Source organism: Punica granatum, chromosome 7, assembly GCF_007655135.1.
Source record: "Punica granatum isolate Tunisia-2019 chromosome 7, ASM765513v2, whole genome shotgun sequence".
Classification (NCBI taxonomy): Eukaryota; Viridiplantae; Streptophyta; class Magnoliopsida; order Myrtales; family Lythraceae; genus Punica; species Punica granatum.
In genome coordinates this window covers 72,186-91,843 of record NC_045133.1, presented here as the reverse complement: position 1 = coordinate 91,843, position 19,658 = coordinate 72,186, and the positions used below count along the sequence as shown (strand labels likewise).

The 19,658-nt window shown below is 40.3% G+C and overlaps 3 protein-coding genes and 1 pseudogene across 6 annotated transcripts; 2 read left to right on the top strand and 2 right to left on the bottom strand.

The window, feature by feature from the left end:
• The first annotated feature begins 4,750 nt into the window (after positions 1-4,750).
• LOC116215646 (dnaJ homolog subfamily B member 1-like) lies at positions 4,751-6,909 on the top strand. Its single transcript, XM_031551440.1, has 2 exons — positions 4,751-5,525; positions 5,998-6,909. The coding sequence occupies exons 1-2, from the start codon at positions 4,924-4,926 to the stop codon at positions 6,443-6,445; spliced, it is 1,050 nt and encodes a 349-aa protein (XP_031407300.1). The 5' UTR covers positions 4,751-4,923; the 3' UTR covers positions 6,446-6,909.
• Positions 6,910-9,431: 2,522 nt separating this feature from the next.
• On the top strand, positions 9,432-10,919 carry LOC116214117. 3 transcript variants are annotated; one of them, XM_031549417.1, is made up of 4 exons: positions 9,432-9,748; positions 9,964-10,060; positions 10,266-10,378; positions 10,483-10,919. In XM_031549417.1, exons 1-4 carry the CDS (start codon positions 9,699-9,701, stop codon positions 10,577-10,579), a joined length of 357 nt encoding a protein of 118 aa, XP_031405277.1. In that variant the 5' UTR covers positions 9,432-9,698; the 3' UTR covers positions 10,580-10,919. The 3 variants fall into 3 exon arrangements, 1 of the variants encoding a protein (XP_031405277.1); XR_004158237.1 differs by lacking the exon at positions 9,964-10,060 and having other exon boundaries at positions 10,262-10,378; XR_004158238.1 differs by lacking the exon at positions 9,964-10,060 and having other exon boundaries at positions 9,434-9,748.
• Positions 10,920-10,921: 2 nt separating this feature from the next.
• LOC116214114 (protein NRT1/ PTR FAMILY 2.9-like) lies at positions 10,922-13,576 on the bottom strand. 2 transcript variants are annotated; one of them, XM_031549413.1, is made up of 4 exons: positions 13,161-13,576; positions 12,844-13,061; positions 12,145-12,698; positions 10,922-11,952 (listed from the first exon to the last, which is right to left on the bottom strand). In XM_031549413.1, exons 1-4 carry the CDS (start codon positions 13,360-13,362, stop codon positions 11,055-11,057), a joined length of 1,872 nt encoding a protein of 623 aa, XP_031405273.1. In that variant the 5' UTR covers positions 13,363-13,576; the 3' UTR covers positions 10,922-11,054. The 2 variants fall into 2 exon arrangements, with proteins under 2 accessions (XP_031405273.1, XP_031405275.1); XM_031549415.1 differs by having other exon boundaries at positions 13,240-13,571.
• Positions 13,577-16,385: 2,809 nt separating this feature from the next.
• LOC116214116 lies at positions 16,386-18,212 on the bottom strand (annotated as a pseudogene).
• Positions 18,213-19,658: the final 1,446 nt, after the last annotated feature.

Below are 19,658 nucleotides of genomic sequence, written 5' to 3'. Positions count from 1 at the left end.
AGCGTTCCGCTTCTTATGCCCCATCATTGCGTCCTCGACGCTCGAAGTCATGTAGATACGGAAGTGACTCCCAAATCCGCCGCCGGAAGTCGAGAAGGAGGTGGATCGGCGACGGAATCTCACCGAGGGAGAGAGTGAGAGCGAGCGAGTGGAGAATGAGAGTAGTAGTTATCGGAGACTGAAAGCGCAGAGAGAGAGAGAGATTGGCTCTTCACCAACTACGGCTGCTGAGGTTTGAGAGATTAGGAATGAGGGATTAATGTTAAAAAATAAATAATTACCCCGACAAATGCTTTATTTTCTTTTTATATAGTATCCGTTTTTCTTTTCAAAATTGCTCCAAACATAAGAAATTACAGTGTGTGCATATCCAATGTTACCTTTTGTTACTAACCCAAGATGAAGTAAATTAGTTAGTTAAGATCTCGGTGATCCGGACATACATATATATATATATATATATATATATTAGTAAAGATGCATCGCAATTGAGAAGAATGTGTGGATTTAAACAAAGAGTCAGACCGCATCATGCGAAGTATAGGAAAATAAGAGCAACCATAACTACTTTACATATATGCACAATTGCTACAAGTGAGAACATGCGTTACTGCGCTGTATTTCTCTTTTTTTACCCTAGTATGTAGAAATTTAATAGGTTTCGCTTAATTCAATTTGAGTTGGATCGGCCCACTGTGAGAGTAAAACTCTCCCGACATGGGTTGAATCCGAGACCTTATTAAAGGAATAAACGCCGAATCGTTTAAAACAACTAGTACATCCTCTTTTGATGAAGAATATACCTCTTTGATTAATTATACTTTAATTAATAATAGTCATTGATTTAATATTAAAACAATAAAATTAACATTCGCCCAAAAAATAAAATTAATAATAAAAATTACCCACCAACCTCTCATTCTTACTCTTTTACTCCCTCACTTCCCCCATTTCTTCTCTCCTTTCTCCAATCCTCTCTCCCCTTGCTTTTGTTTTTGCATGTTCATTCTTTTTTTATTAAGTACTTGATCAATCTATTTATTTATTATAAATTAGTATTAAGTACCTGAATATACTTTTTTTTATTATGTTGCAAAAAAGATTAATTAGCGGTAAACATAAATGTTCATTAGTCTCATAAATTCATGTTTTTTTTTGCCAATTTTATGACATGTTTACTTTTAGAAAATTAACTTTATTTTCATCTCTACTTTTCTTAATTTATGTCTTTGTTAGAAATTATATACTAATATCAAGTTAGAAAATTCTTTACTTCAAGTTGATCATCATTCGTGGAAATTTTGAATTCAATTTATTAGTAGAAAAGCAAAAAAAAAAGTATAAATTAGAAGATAGAAATGGAAACAATTAGCTAATAAAAAAATGGAGAACTAAAAAAAATACTTTTCTGATTCATGTACAAATTTGAATAGTGGAAAAGAAAATTTTCCTATAAAATTTTGTCATTTCAATATAAGTAAACATATTTTTTATAGTTATCGACTTTTTAGAAAATTTTATAGGAAAAATAAAAATTTCTCCAAAAGTAAAATGGTTGAATATCGATTCCTATATGATTTTAAATAAGCAAATAAGAGTCGCATATTTTTGTGATTTTGCGCCTAACTTAGGTGTGCCTCTAACGAGACGTAATGCAACTCTTAATACTATAGCTGGCAAAAGTATCTTCTTATGAATTATGAGTTGATAGATCAATTTGAGTAGTCATCAGAAATTCTTCACATATTCAGAATTGGCGTTGATCCTAAGACATAATTTGGTATCATCAAGAGTAATAACTCTTGATAATTCAAACATCTGTAATCACTAATAACTCACAGTTCTAGTTAAAGTATAAGAGAGTAGAGATTTTGAGTGATGGACCCACTGGAGAAGATGGTTACACAAAGGGATTAGAGAAGTACTAATATTAAGCTCATTGTGTTTGCTTAGAGAAAAACAACTTTACATTTTTTTTTCGGTTGCAAAGGAGATTATGACTTAGTATAATTAAATAAAAATCCTAAGTCTGCATCTGGTTTTTTAGTTGGATAATGATCAAATTCAACTTAATTTTGTATAATGATTGCAAATGTTGATAAATATATTTATATATAAGATTATATATGTATGTATATATATATATATATATGAAAATAGATGAGAAATTTATTATTAAAAAATTGATATGTATATAGATGTGAAATAGATGAATAATTTATTATTAAAAAAGGGATTGTAAAAAGTGTATGAGAGAATTTATTATTAAATTCGAAAAAAAAACATAAAAAAGTAATGATTATGTTGTTGAATTGAGGAGAAAATAAAGTTAAGCTGAGTTCAGCAAGATTATAATCGGAAATGGGCATTGATAATTCTATCAAATATTTAACATGAAACATTTTTATTACCATACGAATATGTGGGCAGCTGGTTACATTTTATTTATTTTTGGTGGAATGTCAGATACGTTTTTACTTTCTTTTAATGTATGCTTTATTTCTTAGTATTAGATCCACCTTCCCATTTGAACGGTAAAAGCAAATTCTTGTTTTAACGCAATGAGAGGTCACAAGTTCAGCTTTTTTTGGGATTTTTATGGGTAGTTTTTGACTGAAAATCTACATGCTCATTTGACTTTCATTAGGATTTGGACAGACGCAAAACTAATCTAATTGAAAGAAAAAAGAGAAAATCCTTGACAAATTATATCCTTAGAAAGTCATATCAATTATCAAAATTATGTAATAAAAAAAGTGTCAGCTTAAAGCTAATTGTGGAGTCAATGTATGCTAATCGTGCATGTGCGCAAATGCTTTTGTATTTGACGCAAACTCAATTCGTGGATATTTGTGGAAGGCTAATGAAGAGGCGGTTGAAGAAGAGATAGTGAAAAATGTTTTTGCGCACAAAGAGAGATTTTTCGATTAGACAATATGATTAACCTTAGAAAATTCGTTACAACATAGACTTCTTCCTTTTCTTCCTTAAATATAATATACAAGGATATCGATATATAAGTATAGATAGACAATTTATCTAAGGAAAAATTCTAATATAATTTCGTATCACGGTGCATATTTAGTATTTTAACTCAAATGTTTAATATTTTTAATTAAAGTGTTTAGTATTTTTACTATTTGTGATAAATTATACAAAATAGTAAACATTTCAATCGTAATAGGAACAATCACACAAAAAATTATCAACTTACACTATTTTTCCAAATTTAGCATCAACTTTCAAATTTCTCAAGCTTTTTAGAAAAACCGGAGGTGAAGAACGGGGGCCCGACCCGACTGAAGGCTCCCCGCTAACCAACATGGCCCAAGTTCGACCACCTCGCCGGAGAGGTCGAGGGTTGACGGGGGAGCCCTTGGACGGGTCGGCCCCCTCCCCCCTTCCCTTGTTTTCTGTACGAAAAATAGGGAAAGAGGGGAAAGGGGCCCCGACTCAGTTGGGGGCTCCCCGCCGGCCCTCAACCCCTCCAGCAAGGTAATCGAACTCAGGCCACTTTGTCTCGGGGGTCGAGGCTGGCGGGAAGCCTTCAGCCGACCCCCTTCATCCCGTTTTTTTCAAAATGTTTGGGCCAATATTTCATTAAAAAAAAGTATGGATTTTTTTCAAAAATTGATCGGGTGAATAAGGTCCATTGTTGTTGTTTTATTGGAGCTTAAAAATCATTAGGCCATGTTGGCAGCCGTTTGTTGCCTCGTCAAGAACCGTCACGGAATTGAAGATGGATGATATATTTGGTCTAACATGGGTAACGTCCATTAGGTGTGTTTGTTTTTTAAAAAATTTTCAACCCAGTTCAACTCCACTTGTCTTTAATTCAACAACACAATCATTATTTATTTTATTTTAAATTTTTTTTAGTCATTCAATTAATTTTTAATATTAAATCCTCTCAACTATTTATTATTTTTTCACAATTCAACAACACAATCATTACTTTTCTCAGTTATTCATTACTTTTTTACACATTTTCTCATAATTCAACAATACAATCATTACAGACTAATTAAAACCAAAGCTCAACTCAATTCAAATCAAAATCCAAACGCACTCTAAGAGTTGATGCTAAACTTGAGAAAATAGTGTAAGTTCATGATTTTTAGTGTGATTATCCCATCATAATACTAAATATTTAAATTAAAGTAAAAAATACTTAGACTAATCACAATTACTAAAAATACTAAGGGGCCGTTTGGATTCAGAGTTAAAGTTACTTTGATTTTGATTTTGATTTTGATTGTGAAAAAGGACAAATGAGATGTGATTATAAATTCGACTTGGGAAACGTGTGTTTTTATTGTGTAGTGTGTTGAGTTAAAGTTAAAGTTAAAATTTTTGAATTGAGAAATGTGTATTTTTGTTGTGTAGTGTGTTGAGTTAAAGTTAAAATTAAAGTTAAAATCAACTAACTCTCAATCCAAACGGGGTTTAAGTACTTCAATTGCAATACTAAACGCTGAAAGCACTAAACTGTCGCGGTGATACGGAGATGTTAGCGAAACGCTCTATGTTTGTATTGTGTCATGAAAAATAATATTTTAAAGGAAAAAAAAGAGTCGTATGTGGTCCATCAATCACGAAGGCTGCTGACTGGGGCCCACCAGCAGATCCGGAGTCAAGAGAATCGGATCAGGAAACGGTCAAATCAGACCCGAACCCGCCTACTGGTTTTTGGCCCGCACGTTCTGCCTAAGTAATCCGAGTCATACCCCTGCGGGACCCTCATCGATCTTTGTCCTCATTTCCCCCTAAGCTGTGCTCTCTCCTATCCATCTCTGCGCGCCCTTTCTCTCTCTCTGCGCCCAATCACCGCCAAATCCGACGGTCACCGGCAGCCTCTTCTCCGGCGAGTTCTCGGAATCAAACCCTAGCTGAAGCATCCAAATCCAATCGAATCGAATCGGGATGGGAGTTGATTACTACAACATACTGAAGGTGAACAGGAATGCGAGCGAGGACGACCTCAAGAAGGCGTACAAGCGGCTGGCCATGATATGGCACCCCGACAAGAACCCCACGAGCCGCCGGAGCGAGGCGGAGGCCAAGTTCAAGCAGATCTCCGAGGCCTACGACGTCCTCAGCGACCACCAGAAGCGCCAGATCTACGACCTATACGGCGAGGAGGCCCTCAAGTCCGGCCAGTTCCCGCCGCAGCCTAATGCCAGAGCCGGCGCGGGGCACTACAGGCAACACCACGGCGCCGGTGCTGGCAGCAGCCAGTACAATGGTGCTGGGTTCAGGTTCAGTCCGAGGGATGCTGAGGATATTTACGCGGAGTTCTTTGGATCGGAATCCACCAGCGGTGGAGCCAGAGGAGGTAGAGGGTTCAGGGACGGCTTCTATAGGGCTTCGAATAGTGGAGCTAGCAGCAGTGCATCCAGTGGCGCCACCGGAGAGATGAGGAAGGGGCCTCCGGTGGAAAATGTGTTGCCTTGCAGCTTGGAGGAGCTTTACAGGGGAGGCACGAGGAAGATGAAGATCTCGAGGATGGTCTTCGACACATTCGGGTATGTCTTCCGCCCATTTCTGTAGAAAAATGTTATCATTTTCAGCTGCCAGAACAATCACACGAATCATTGAAGAACTATATAGTTCGACTCTCGGGGATTATTCTGCACGACATCCTTTTATTCGATCAATGGCTGGCTTTGCAGTATTTGGAACTTGAATCTTTATGAGCTTCTCTTCTGTTCAAGCTTATATTGTTCTGGTAAATTGCCATTTGGGGCCGTTCCTTGTTTATAAATTGTCTTTGAATTCTTTGCGCTTTCTTCATTTGGACAAGGACTCCAATGATTTGCCATTTCCGGAAGAAGAAAATCAGCAGCAAAGCAATCATATGTAGCCTATTGACATTCGCTTTGCTTGCTGTTTTGGACTCTTTAGTGGATGAACATGCCTTTTTTTTTTTTTTTTAAATTTTCATTTTTGGGTCTAACAGTTTGATAAACAATCTCGATAATTGTTCCGGTCTTGCAGTAAGCAGTGTAATGTGGAGGAAATTTTAACCATTGAGGTCAAACCTGGATGGAAGAAGGGGACGAAGATCACTTTTCCTGATAAGGGGAACCAGGAGCAACCCGGTGTTATCCCTCCTGATCTTGTTTTTGTGATAGATGAGAAGCCTCATGCTGTTTATAGGAGGGATGGTAATGATCTTGTGGTTGACAAGGAGATAACGCTGCTCGAGGCACTCACTGGTAAGACCCTCGAACTCACAACGTTGGATGGAAGGAATCTCATGATCCCGCTTACGTATATTGTCAAACCTGGTGACGATATGCTTGTCCCGGGTGAAGGAATGCCTATCTCCAGAGAACCCGGGAAGAAAGGAAATTTGAAAATCAAGTTCGATGTGAAGTATCCTTCAAGACTTACTTCAGAACAGAAAGCTGAATTAAGAAGGGTTCTCGGTGGAGTTTCTTGATAAACTATCTCATTATGGAGTTTTGAGTCAGTAGTGAACACGTTAACCCTGTTAGATATTCCTGTTATGTGGAATGTAAATACGGGATGCTTAAATTATTGAGGAGTGTGAATACTAGGAATTTTTTAGGGTGAAGTCGGCTGTGGTGTCAGTATGCTGCTAATTTTCTCATTGGATGCAGCATCATCTGGACTGCTTGTGGCGATGAAAATTGTCTGGGTCGGATTGTTTCACAGGTCTAACAAAAAGTAGTTAAGACTTGAGAATGTCTACCGAATTCAATTGTCCATTTTGCTTTTCGCGTATAGTTTCGAAGCTTGGAAACAATATTATTTTTGTTGTTGCATAAATGTCGAGCTATCAGCTATGTACTGACAATTTTAACTGCTCTATATGTCGTGCTCGATGGTTTGCTCGTTCTCAATATTTATTGAATCATACAGCATTTAGCCATTCCATTTGTATTATCTCTGAGCAGCCTGTGAACTCAATAATTACCCTATGGTGAGGTACTCATTGGCTATCTTTGGTAAATTATTTATTATGTGTCTCTTCGTTTTCTTCGTTTCAAGTGTTCTTTTTTCATAAGCCTTTGTTACAAAAGTGCTTTTCTTATAAGCCTTTGTTACAAGTGTTGAGTTGCATTACGAACTTTTTCAGTTAATTAGTGTTACATTTCAGTTTAGCTGCTGCCACTTATTTTGCATTTATATCTGCAAGCCTTGGCTTAAATTTCTCGGGAAATTTTGGCTGCCAGCCCCAATTTTGCAGTCAGCAGCTAAATCCACTGCTTAGAACAGCAGGAGCACTGTTTGTGGGCTTTGGTTCGTGTCTTTGACAGACGAAGTATTTGAAAGTGAGCTATATCTGTTTTTGACCCCTATGTGCGCTGCAGATTTGCAATTGATGAGTATACTAAGAAGGCTAATTCTCGAGTGTGAATGGAATGCTTTAGGTGCTATATTGGCCCGTCTTTTTCATGCATTAGTGATACTAATCGAGAAACTTTCTACGTTGTGGTCTATTTAGACAATGGGTAGTGTGTCATTCACGTTTGGCCTTCAAGACAGGATGATGTGGTGTAGTTATTGCAGGAACCAAGCAGGTCTATGCCTTCATTTTAGGTTTTTGCCACGAACTTTACTGGCTACATGTCTTCCCCCCATCTGGTTGAAGTGGTCAGAAAGGAGCGTGAATAAGGCTGGAATGAAAGTCGAACCAGAAAACTGGTTCAGGTCTTAGCCAGGAAAGTGAGCAACCTTCTGCACGGCTAGTTATTATGAGCAACTATCTCAAATGTCATTGGGATAAGATGAGATGTGAACCTAGAAAACGAGTGGATGTATATTGACATTGCAGCACTGTCATAGTTTGTTCGTGCCTCGATTATACAGTTTTCTCAGGCCCAGAGCATGTTATATGTCCATTACCCACCTTACAAAGATCCTAGATAGATTTCATTGCCATAGGTTCGTAATCTACAACTATTTAAGGCTATCCGGCAATGGTTACTGGATGTAACTTCGCTATGCAGTAATTTTTCCGAGTTGCTTCATCTTGGTGTCGTCTGAAATCTCTGCCATTCCTTTGTATGGATACCACTTGGCACAAACCAGGAAGTACCCTAGTTCATTGCACATATTGCAGCAACGAGATAGTAGTGGTCCAGCTTGTCCATGTTGAGATCCTCTGGCAGCCAATTCCCAGTTTTACTGTTACTGGTCGTCTTGTGGACGATCGTTATCAGGAGGCTGCTCAGGTAGTTCGCTCCTGCAATCCCGTGGTAGAACAGAGACCCAGCAATGCTCCTCATGTGCTCAGGGAACTGCTTGTAGGTAAACTCGACCTGCCCAATCTTGGCGAATCCTTCAGTTAGCCCCGCCAGTGCAAACTGGGGAACCAACCACAATGCTGACATGGAAGACATCTCTCTCCTTCTCAGTTCAACTCCGAGTGTCGTTCTTGTCAGGGCAATATGTCACCGCCAGGATTCCTCGAACCCCGAGACGGGCATCTTGAGTATGGCGAAGGAGAACCCGTTTGGAGAAACTGTGATCCCGAATTTCCCGCCTTCCTTGCTGGTCAGCATCCGGAGGAATGGAATGAGCGGTCATAGATGGGTATGAAGATCGTGAGGCCCATCATTAGAAACAACGTAGTGGGATATTGAAGCTCTTCCCTAGCCGCCTGTCTGCATGGGTCGCCAGGAAGATTGCATACTTTTGCTGCTGAACTATCGCGATGGGGTAGATTGTCATTGACACCCATATAGGAATCATTCTCATGAGGTCTTTCACTTTTTCGCTAGCTGCACACTGCAGAGCTGTCGCGGGTTGACAGGCAATCCGTTCTACATTTATCTGATCTCCCGGAGTCGTGATGGCCACATCATCGAGGAATCTAACAAGATGAGCATTATCTGATGTTCTGGGAAAATGAACATATTGGATTGCAGCAAACGATATTTTGCAACCAAATGTTTTAGATTATACGGTCGTGTCATTTCAAAATTTCACATGTTTGCATTTCAGTAACCACTGGGCCGTAACCCGCCATGCTAAAGTCTTAGTCCACCACCGTGCAAGTAGTTCTCCAATCCATTGGAGTGAAAGACTGACAGGACATGTACATTTATGTTACTTTTGGTTCAATGTAATGGAATTAGTCATGAATGGAATGCAATGAGTAGATAATAGGAATTATTATGTAATAAAATTATGTTTACATATAAATTTATTTATTTGGTTGGACATAATAGTGAATTTGAAAATTATAATTATGAAATTTGATATAAGAGAATAGATAGAGATGATTAAAACAAAAGTACGAAATTATCCTTCATATAAAAAGAACAAAATACCCATGTCCTACAAATATGAAAATGTATTAAATATTAAAAAATATTACAATATTATAAAAATTCGGCCAAAATATAATTATTAAAAAAATTTATTTATAAAAAATTTTAAAAATAGAGGAAGAAGATTGTTTGGAAAGGGTTTGAAATTGATCATTCCCAACGGGTTTGGGGATGGGAAAGATCTAACCGTCCCAAATCCCTCCCATGATGATCCATACTCGTTCGACGTCACTACTTTCATAACAAGAAATGATGCGCAGTTACTGCTTTTAGTCAAAACATTTAAAAAAAAAAAAAAAGGACCGTGAAGGGGGCCTGCCAGGTATACCGGAGTTTCTGAACTGTGATTGACAGTGTTCCGTAGCTCCAGCAAGTAGGATCGAGCTTCGGTGTATGTTTCCTCTGAAGTCAAAAGTGGTTGGACTGTTTCAAATGACACAAAGGTGAAGTTCCTCCGCAGACTTTAATGCAACGAGCAGTCAAAGAACTCATCTGCTCTCTTTGATAAATTGTTTGTTATGTATCTCCTAAGTATGTACTTTTCAGTTGATTAGCATTATACTTCAGTTTAGCCGATGCCATGCCACTTATTTTGCATCACACCCGCAAGCCACGGCTTAACTTTCTGAGGAAATTTGGCTGCTAATTTTGCAATCAGCTCAGCGATGAATCCACGGCTAAGCTTAGAGCAGTCCGCACACTGGTTCGTGGGTTTGGTTTGTGTCTCTGTCAGTTGGCTATGTTTGACGTTGAAGGTGTTCATCTGACCAAAGAAAATTAGATCCTAATATTTGTTCATTAGCCCCCATGAGTCCCGCATATTTGCAATTGATGAATTGGCTAATGGAAAATGGAGATGCTATCTTGGCCCTCCCTTTTCGATCATTGGTGATTCCAACTATACTGAGATTTATCTAGACAAGGTGAAGAGTGTTGTTTATGTTTTGGTCTTCAAGACAGGATCATATGCTGGATACTGCAGGAATCGAACTGAAACGAGGTCTATGCTTTCAGCTTAGCTTTTTGCCACGGGCCTTACCAGGATACATGTCTACCCCATCTGGGCAAAAAAGGTCGGATATGAACACGGACTGAGCTGGCTGAGAACGGAACCAGAAAACTGGTCCTTTCAGATTTGATTCTCATGCGCATAAGACTCCTGTTTTGGCCTGTGTAGGGAACAGCATCGAAATGTTGATGGAGGAGATTGTGGATTAGACGAGACCCCGACTGAGGTGATGGTATTGGAAATTTATACTCTCGGGACAGCCTGAAAGGTTGAACAGCGAGGCGATATCTGGCTAAACTAAACCATCTACACGAAATCTGTATCTGCCCTTTGAAGTCTTAAGCCAGACATAGCTCAGCCTATATCGGGCCAAGGTTGATTACCCAATCCATCATAAGCTTTTGGCTTACTGATGCAGATAAGTTTCCTCCAAAAATTATCGTAAGATTGCTTTATGTAGTGTTTCTTCGTAACTGGAAGTGTCTATGTCACAGTGGGAGAATGAGTGTAAAGATCGCTGGACCTATGTCAACCGGGCAGCAATTTCATAGTTCTTTCGAGCCTTTCTGCTGTTTTTAGTTACAGAGTTCATCTTATAGTTTTCTCGTTGATAAGCGCAGAAAAATGTTATTTCTATTACTCTCCTTGCATTGATATATGTTATATAGAGTCGATCTCTATAGTTCCATAACCTATGACTATTTAACGCTATCCAATAATGGCTGCCTGATCTAACTTCACTATGGAGTCATGCATTTTCCGGGTTGCTCCGTCTCGGAGTCATCTTTAACCTCTGCTGTTACCTTGTACTGATACCACCTAGCACACACCAGGAAGTACCCTAAGTTCACCATGCCAATTGCAGCAATGAGATAGTAGTAGTAGTCCAGCTTGCCCTTGTTGAGATCTTCCTGCAGCCAATTCCCGCCTTTACCGTTTCCAGTCTTGTTGTGGACGATCGTTATCAGGAGGCTGCTCAGGTAGTTTGCGCCCGCCATCCCGCAGTAGTACAGCGACCCGGCGATGCTCCTCATGTTCTCGGGGAACTGCTTGTAGTAAAACTCGACCTGCCCAATATTGGCAAATGCCTCAGTTAAGCCAGCGAGTGCGAACTGCGGGACCAACCACAACGCCGACATGGAAGAGATCTCGCCCCTTCTCGGTTCCATCCCGAGTGTCGGTCTTGTAAGGGCAATATGTCTCCGTCGGGATTCCACAAAGCCTGAGACCAGCATTGTGAGTATAGCTAAGGATAACCCAATCCCCATCCTCTGGAGAACCGTGATCCCACCTTCCTTGCCGGTCAGCCTTCGGAGAAATGGCACAAGGACGCGATCATAGATGGGTATGAAAATTGTGAGGCTCAGCATCAGGAAGACAACGTAGGATGCTGCTGGGATCTTGAAGTTTGTGGTCCCGAGCCGCCTATTGGCTTGGGTCGCCTGGAAGATTGCGTAGGTGTTTTGCTGAACTATTGCTATGTAGTAAATCATTGCCGATGCCCATATAGGAATTACTCTCATGAGGCATTTCACTTCTTCGACTTGTTGCATGCTGCACAGCCGCCACGGGTTGACAGGTGACCCTTCTACATTTATCTGATCTTGTGGGGTCACGATCGCCGCTTTATCGAGGAATCTGACAGCATGAACATAATCCAGTTTTTCATTATTTTCTCCCACGGAAACATAACATGTTAGATTGCATTGCAGAAGATCTTTTTTGCAATTGATCACGTCGTGTATGCAATTCTACATGTTCAGTTCTCTATGTTAATTGTTTTTCAAAACCAGAAAATCAGAAAAATCAAGTTGAATCAGTTGATAGTACCTGAACTGATCTGTATAGGGAAGTTTCGAGTTTATTGACTTTGCCGGTATGTAACTATAAAGAGATTGCCACGATTGCTCGTGTCGTGTCAGCCGGGCCTTCCTGATGGCAGCTACGATCACTTGCACAACACTCGTCATGGGACTTCCCGTGGCTTTCACACGGACATAAATCTTCGAACCCGAGAAGAAGATTGCACATGATACAAGCATGAGGATGGCAGGGATAGCCAGCCCAATGGCCCAGCTCACATTTGACTGGATGTAGACGATCAGCGTGAGGGAAACCATTTGTGCGAAAGTGAAGGTGAAGAAATACCAGTTGAAGAAGCTATTGATCCCTCTCTTTCCTGACTCCGTCTCAGGATTGAACTGATCGGCGCCAAAGGCTAAGTTGCACGGTCGAATACCGGCAGCTCCAGTGATCAACATACCAAACCCCATTATCAGGAAAGCCATTTGACCTTTCGTGGGGCCGACGCAAGTGCTGCTATTTCCACAGTGAGGAGGATGAAGGCTCTTGATCGCCGCCGTCAACTGTATTGCTTGCAGCCCCTTTTGCCAAAAAACGAACAACGGAAGCAGACGACATCATGTAAAATTAGAGTCCGTTTATGTTGTCTTCTGTTGCAGCGTACAGCAATGCTTTTAACATTCGATATCAAGAGCAAGAATTCCTCGTGAAAATACTCGTACTTACCATGTAAGATGCGATAGTACAGAAGGCGAGCGTCTTGAAGCGGCCGAAGTAGGTGTCGCAGAGGAAGGCTCCAAGCAAGGTGGCGAAGTTCGTGGTGCCGTTGAAGATGTTAAGGATGTTTGCTGCCGTAATGCTCTTCAGGTTGAACACCTTGGTCAGGTAGATCAACAGGTTCGCTAATGTCCCGATCGCTCCGAGCTTCTCAAATGTCTCATTCCCTGAAAATTACAGAAAAGTGAGAAAAAAACAAAATTGAAGACAAGAAACTGTCATGTAATGAAAATCCAGAAACCGAACAACGCCGTAGAATACAGTACGCCGAGAGCAGAAGACGGGGGAGAAGCTGGGATTGCGGCAGATTTGATCCGGAAATGGAATACGGGTATTTGTACTGACCGATGATGAAGGGCATGGCTCTCCATCCTCTGTAGTTGGGCTTAGGCTCATCTGCAGCAGAAGCAACCACCCCCATTGCTCTGCCATTGATCTCTGTCCCATTAGTTTCAGCTGCTGCATCATCAGTCACCTTCTTCTTCTCCTTCAGCTCTTCCTTTCCCATGGCTTCTCTTTCTTATCCGCAGCTTCTCTTTCTCTAGATTCTCTTCCACCAGACTGACTGCCTGAGCCTCTGCCCTTTTTCCAGAGGCTGCTCTCTCTGGGAAAATAATTGTGGTAGTAAACCAACCCGCCTGAGTCAACCTACACTAACTAATTGTGTCTTTTTCACACGGAAAATTATTTGTTAGTATAATACGGAGGTATAGAACCAATCACAAAAGGTGCACTTATACTGACGTTTATACTTTACATGCGGTGTGATGGATCTGATCTATTGAATTGGTTTCGTGTAATAAATTGTACACGTGATTGCTAATGGTGGGTGGTGGGTACCAGTGGGTCGTCAGCCATGACCTAAAGTCCACCACCATGCAAGTGGCTCCCATTAGAGTGAAACCACGAAAGGACAGACCACTTACATTAAGATAAACATGAAAATGGAGCAGGCAACACGATAAAAAACAAAGGATTCTTCTGCTCATTCGTTCAAACATCCAGTTCAGTTCAGGACAAGATGTGAGTAGTTACTTACTGCTTTCAAATGATCAAACCATAGAAAACCGTGAATCCTACGGGCGGGCTGCCGAGGACACCCGAGTTTCTGAACTGTGATTGGCAATGTAAGACTCGAGCGGTTTGGCGTAATGAGTCTGTCCGAGCCAAAAGTGGTTGGGCTGTTGCTTAAATTTAATTGAATGAGATAAAAGGTAAATTCCCTCGGCACCACGGATCGGATGCAACCACTAGTCAAGGACGACCCAGCGGGCCAGCCCAAGTGTCCTTCTCGATCAATCCCGGGATTCAAAGCCTTTGTTCACACCATAAAGACGACCCGACCATGACAGCCCCGACAGGGCGGAGATTTTTTCTACGCTGCAGGTCTGGTGGATCCGAGGAGCACAAACCATGAACGGTACCAACGAGTTGAACCTGAGAACTATGCAGTGTTAGAACCGATCGAAGTAAGTAACGGGATTACAGCTAAATGTAGGATTAGGCTTGAATTCCGACTTACATGCCCTTTCTTCTAGAATCAAAAGCCGTTCGTTTTTTTCTTTTCTTTAAGTTGTTCTAAGAGAAGAAAGGAATGCATGAAGAAAATTAACGCGGTTAGGTCTCGGGTCGTTATCGACCCCGGTAAGACGGGGAAGAAAATAACAGGAATCCCCACCTAATTTTCTGCTTCCACATAGAGAATATAAAGTCTTCTCAGGCCATCATTGGCCATCTCATGAAGGAGAATTAGACCAAAGCAGTCTTCTTTTCGATACTAAATACCCACAATAGACTTCCCTAAAATCTATTTCTCAAAGTAGACTTACATTATTTTCTCAATTATTATTCCATTCCCTTAACTTTTTAAATTGTTTCATTTAAATCCCTTTGAAATAAACTCTCTTATTTATTAGCATAAATGAATTATTTGTTAGATTGTCATTAAACTTATTCTTAAATTCATTACCATGACCCAAACTTAAAATTTTATGGACAAAAATTATTAGATTTTAAGCAAATGATTTTCATCCGTACAAAAGATACATATAAAATATATGAAAATAAATTTATCCATTTTTCATTTAGATTAGATAGTAGATGGATATACATAATGAGCATTTTTGGATTTAACTTCTTCCATCAATGTTTACATTATATAATTTTGACTTTTTTTTGGAAATTCAAGCCTCGATGATTATAATGAAATTGCTAACGTCTTAAATTTTTCTACAATGTGAACTAAAAAAATAAATAAATAAAATTTTAATGCACCAGAAATTCTTCATTAGTACATTATTGATGTGAAATGTAGCGATTCTAAAATAAAAGTATAAAACCTACATACAATTTCTCTCTAAAATTTTTCAAAGCATGAACTTATATTATGAAAAGGTATATCATTCAAGGTAGAAAAGTCACAAGAACCTTATACGAAGTATTCTATAAAAATTTAAAAGAAAATTTATGAATCCTTATAGAAAATAATATTAAATATTTAAATTGATACATTTAATGCATATTTAATGTATATTATATGTACCTATAGATGATTCAATGACATGTAATTTTTATTTTACTTTAATGATGATGGGAAGTCAATGACGATCGATCAAGGTTAAGCATATGCCTAAAATTCTTATATAGAAGATTCCCAACAAGCAACTCATCAAACTAACGAAAGGCTCTTAGCATGGAAATTAAGCTAATAACATATATGTTGGTTGTTATTAAATATATTTTAAATATTTCATAAGTAAAATATTAAATATTTTTCATATATGATTAAAATTTAAATATTAGCGCAAAGCTTAAGCTCTAATATTTTTTTCATAGAATTTAAATTTCGATTCATGGTTATATAATTTAAGAGTATGTATAATGACAAACTTGTAAATAATTCATCCATGCTAATAAATAGATAGAAGACCTTATTTCAAGAGGGATTTAAATGAAACATATCAAAAGTTTAATGGACTGGAAGAATAATTAAGAAAATAACATAAGTGTACTTTGGGAAATAGATTTTGGGAAACATTATTGTGGAATTATTATGGTGCGTTTTGTTTCGGAGTTAAAGTAATTTTGATTTTGATTATGGAAAATGACAAATGATTATGTAATGTGTCGAGTTAAAGTTAAAATTATTGTGATTTTAACTGCGAAATCAAATGGAGCGTCAATTTCGAAAGGAGATATTTTTTTGGTGGAAAGCTCCTATTCAGACAAACATATTGTGCACATTTAAGTGATCTGATTGGCCCAACCAACAACACTTCCCAGGCATTATTTGGAATTTAGTTCAATTTGGGCGGGGCTTCTTCTATTGCTCATGTTTAGGTGGTTGGTGGACGGTCGCTGGGAATTTACACTCTAGAGGCCTAGCGGATCTCAGGTCCCGGTATCTGCTCGGTATCCGCTGAGGATTCGTAATTTGAATGCACAAGTAACTTTGCAGAGGTTTTTACGAGCTGTTGTGGAAAGTACACTCGAAAGAGAATTTATTTACTAGGATGACATGATGCGTTACAAAGAAAATGGATTTAGGTCCTCTCCACGTCATCTAGTTTACGCACGGAAAGATTTCTTGAGTGGCAAGAAATTGAGTCCAGTAGCTGCACCTCTCCTGTATTTCTGCTCGGACTGCTCAGTTCAATGTGGTGGCTAGCGAAGAAAGTGAAGTACACTAAATTTATTGCACTGATTGCGGCGATGATGTAGTCGTAGCGCTCGAGCCTGTTCTTGTTAAGGTCGTGGCCACCTAGCCAGGGCGAGTTCCTGTTCTTACCTGTTACACTATGGATCATGTTAACAAGAAATGACCCAATATAACTAGCAATCGATAGACTGAGAAAGAAGATGGCCCGGCAACAGTCCTCATGCTCTCCGGCATCTGTGTCGTGAGGAATTCCATAATTGCACTGCAGCGAAAGCTTCGACCATTCCCGACAGAATGAACTGAGGCAGGAGTAAGAAGTCGGTGATTGGAGAGGCGAAGGACCCATTCCCGAGGGCCGAGTCTCGGCGTGATTTTTCTACTATTCCTGCAACTAACATGCACAAGATTGACATTATGATTCCCGTTTTGATCCTCTGCTTCATCATTAATATTTTCTCTTTGCCAGCTATTTTCCGAGCCTGAGGGATGTAAACTTGCTCATAGATGAAGATCCATATCGATAGGGCCAGCATCAAAGTCATAGTCATCCACCCGGAAGGGATTGAGAAGTGCGGACCAATTGACTTGTCCATCTGAATTGCCTGGAGGATACCAAACGTGGTCTGCTGGTCCATTGCTATGAAGCACCCAATTCCTGAGACCCACACGGGGATGATCCGAAGCAAGCATTTGAGCCACTCAACTTGCTGGACACTGCATAGTCTCCAACTGCTCTTGGCCTTGCCTTGGGCATCAAGTTCACTCAGTTCTACTACCAGAGCTGCCTTGTCGAGGAACCGGAACCGATTGCTCTGACCAAGCTTTGCGCTGGGAGGGCATGGCTCGTTGAGTGGAGGGTCATAGAAGCGGTCCTCGCAGCCGGACCCGAGCTTCTGCCGGTGCTTTAAGGTTGCAGCAGTGAGTACCCTTGTTATGTCCGAGAATACACTTCCTTGCGGCTTCTTGCATATATAAGTCTTGCGACCCAGCAAAAAGATGGAGAGCGATAGGCAAAGGCAGAGGGTTGGGATTGCAGACCCCAGGACCCAACTCACACTCGTCTAGATATAGACCACGCTGGTGAGGGCGACCAGCAGGGCCACAGTGAATGAGAAGTACCACCAGTTGAAGAAGCGCTCAAGCTGCGCCCGGCCCTTGGCGGTAGTAGTGTCGAATTGGTCGGCACCAAATGCTATGTTGCAAGGCCTGATCCCTCATGCCCCGAGGGCTAGGAGCCCAAGGCCTGCAAAGAGGATTCCGAGCTGCCATTGCCGAGGCCGAGTGCAGACAACTTGGCCATTGCACTGCAGCGGTCGTAACGGAGTGAGGCCTGCAGTCAGTGTCATGGTGGCCATACCCTGGTGTCCTGAAACTTTCAGTTATTCGCGATTAGGATTATCCACGTAGAAACTATCACAGAAGGCGAAATGACAGAATTATACCAGAAGAGACGCCATGGTGCCAAAGAGGAGGGTCAGGAACCGGCCAAGATATGTGTCGGAGATGAAAGCGCCACCAAGGGAAGCAAAGTTCAAGGAACCGGACCATATGTTGACAACATTGACCAACACAACAGCGCCCATATTGTGCTTTGCGTTGAGGTACACGGTTATGTTGGCTATCAAGCTCATTGATGCCAGCTTCTCGAATGACTCGTTGCCTGCAAACAGAGGGAACGTGTAATAAGGTAGCTGAACTCTACAGATCAGACACCACTTCTGGTCAGATATTCGGGGCTGAAATACGTGATTACCGAGGATGTACTTAATGGAGTTCCACCCTCCGGCTTTAGTAGCAGCTGAAACATCTGGTGAAGGGTCTTCATGATCTTCCAGTGAAGCCGAACGCACCGCATCCTCCATTGCTTTCGCAAACCGGACTGTTCAAGTTTCACAAGAGAACGATCAAAATTCTGCTCTTCATTTTCGCTTGAGATCAAGTTTCTGCTCCAAAGCTCCTGCTTATATGATGAAGAAGGAAGACAGAGAAAAAAGCTTTACATTTTCAGTGAGTTTGTTAAGAATTCTGGTCCTAATCTTACGTTGTACTAACCCTTTTCCTTTTACGCATTCTAACACGCATGAATTTTGTGACCATGCAACATACATGTTATAAAAGAAAAAAAAGAGGGAAATAGGGTTTTTTTTTTTTCCGGCTGGAAAGATGTACTAAACTTATTGTTTTGGGGTGAACCTGGTAACCTGAAAATTGATCCTCAGGACTGTGGTGTCCGTCATGGTGGAACAATCTGCAGCTATATGTTGCCCGTCAAAGCTCGACTAAGTGAATGGTTGCGACCTGAGGCCTCCTTCAGGTTGTATGGAGCCTTCCATTCTTCGGCAGAGTTCCTTTCCTTCCTCTGGTACTTCAAAATCCTCAATCATCCCAGATTCCCAATGATTTCATCAATTTAAACGTGTTAGCCAATGTTCCGGGACTAATACAGCATCTCTTTGTCCGGCCATCAAAATTCTAAGTACAACAGTGTATACTTCACGAGCGACTGGTGCTTTGTTGGGTTGATGTCAAAACATGTTTGTGACCTTTGGACTAAAAGAAACGATGAGCTTCAAGTGTTTTTCTGCAAATAATGTAAACTGTTCTTCAGACAGAAACAGGCGTTGGTGATCAGAAACTGGCAACTCTAGACATCTGCAGACAACTGGTAGCGAGATGTTCTAACCCGAAACTGGCAAGCAGCGCAGAGATTGCCTTCAGCAGAACCTAATCAAATTCGCTTTCATACCGTGTAGCAGCTTTCTTCTTGCAGAAGCAACATTCAGGCCAATGATCTTTTTAATCACAAATTTCGCATTTCCTCGACGGCGAATATATTGATATTAGATAAATTTTGCAATAATCAACACTTTTAAATCAACAAACAAGCAACTTAAACGTGTTATATACGAGCACCTCGCAAAGTAGAGAAAGGAATATATAGAATCTATTTCATAAATGTTAGGTTGTTCGTATCGATTCGATAAATCTACAGTAAAGCCACTACCACGTAATTTATGAAGAAACTAAAGAGCGGCCAACTCTTCATTATTCTTAAGAGAAGCCTGGATTAAAATGTTCAAAGCGGTAACAGTCAGGGAACATCCGT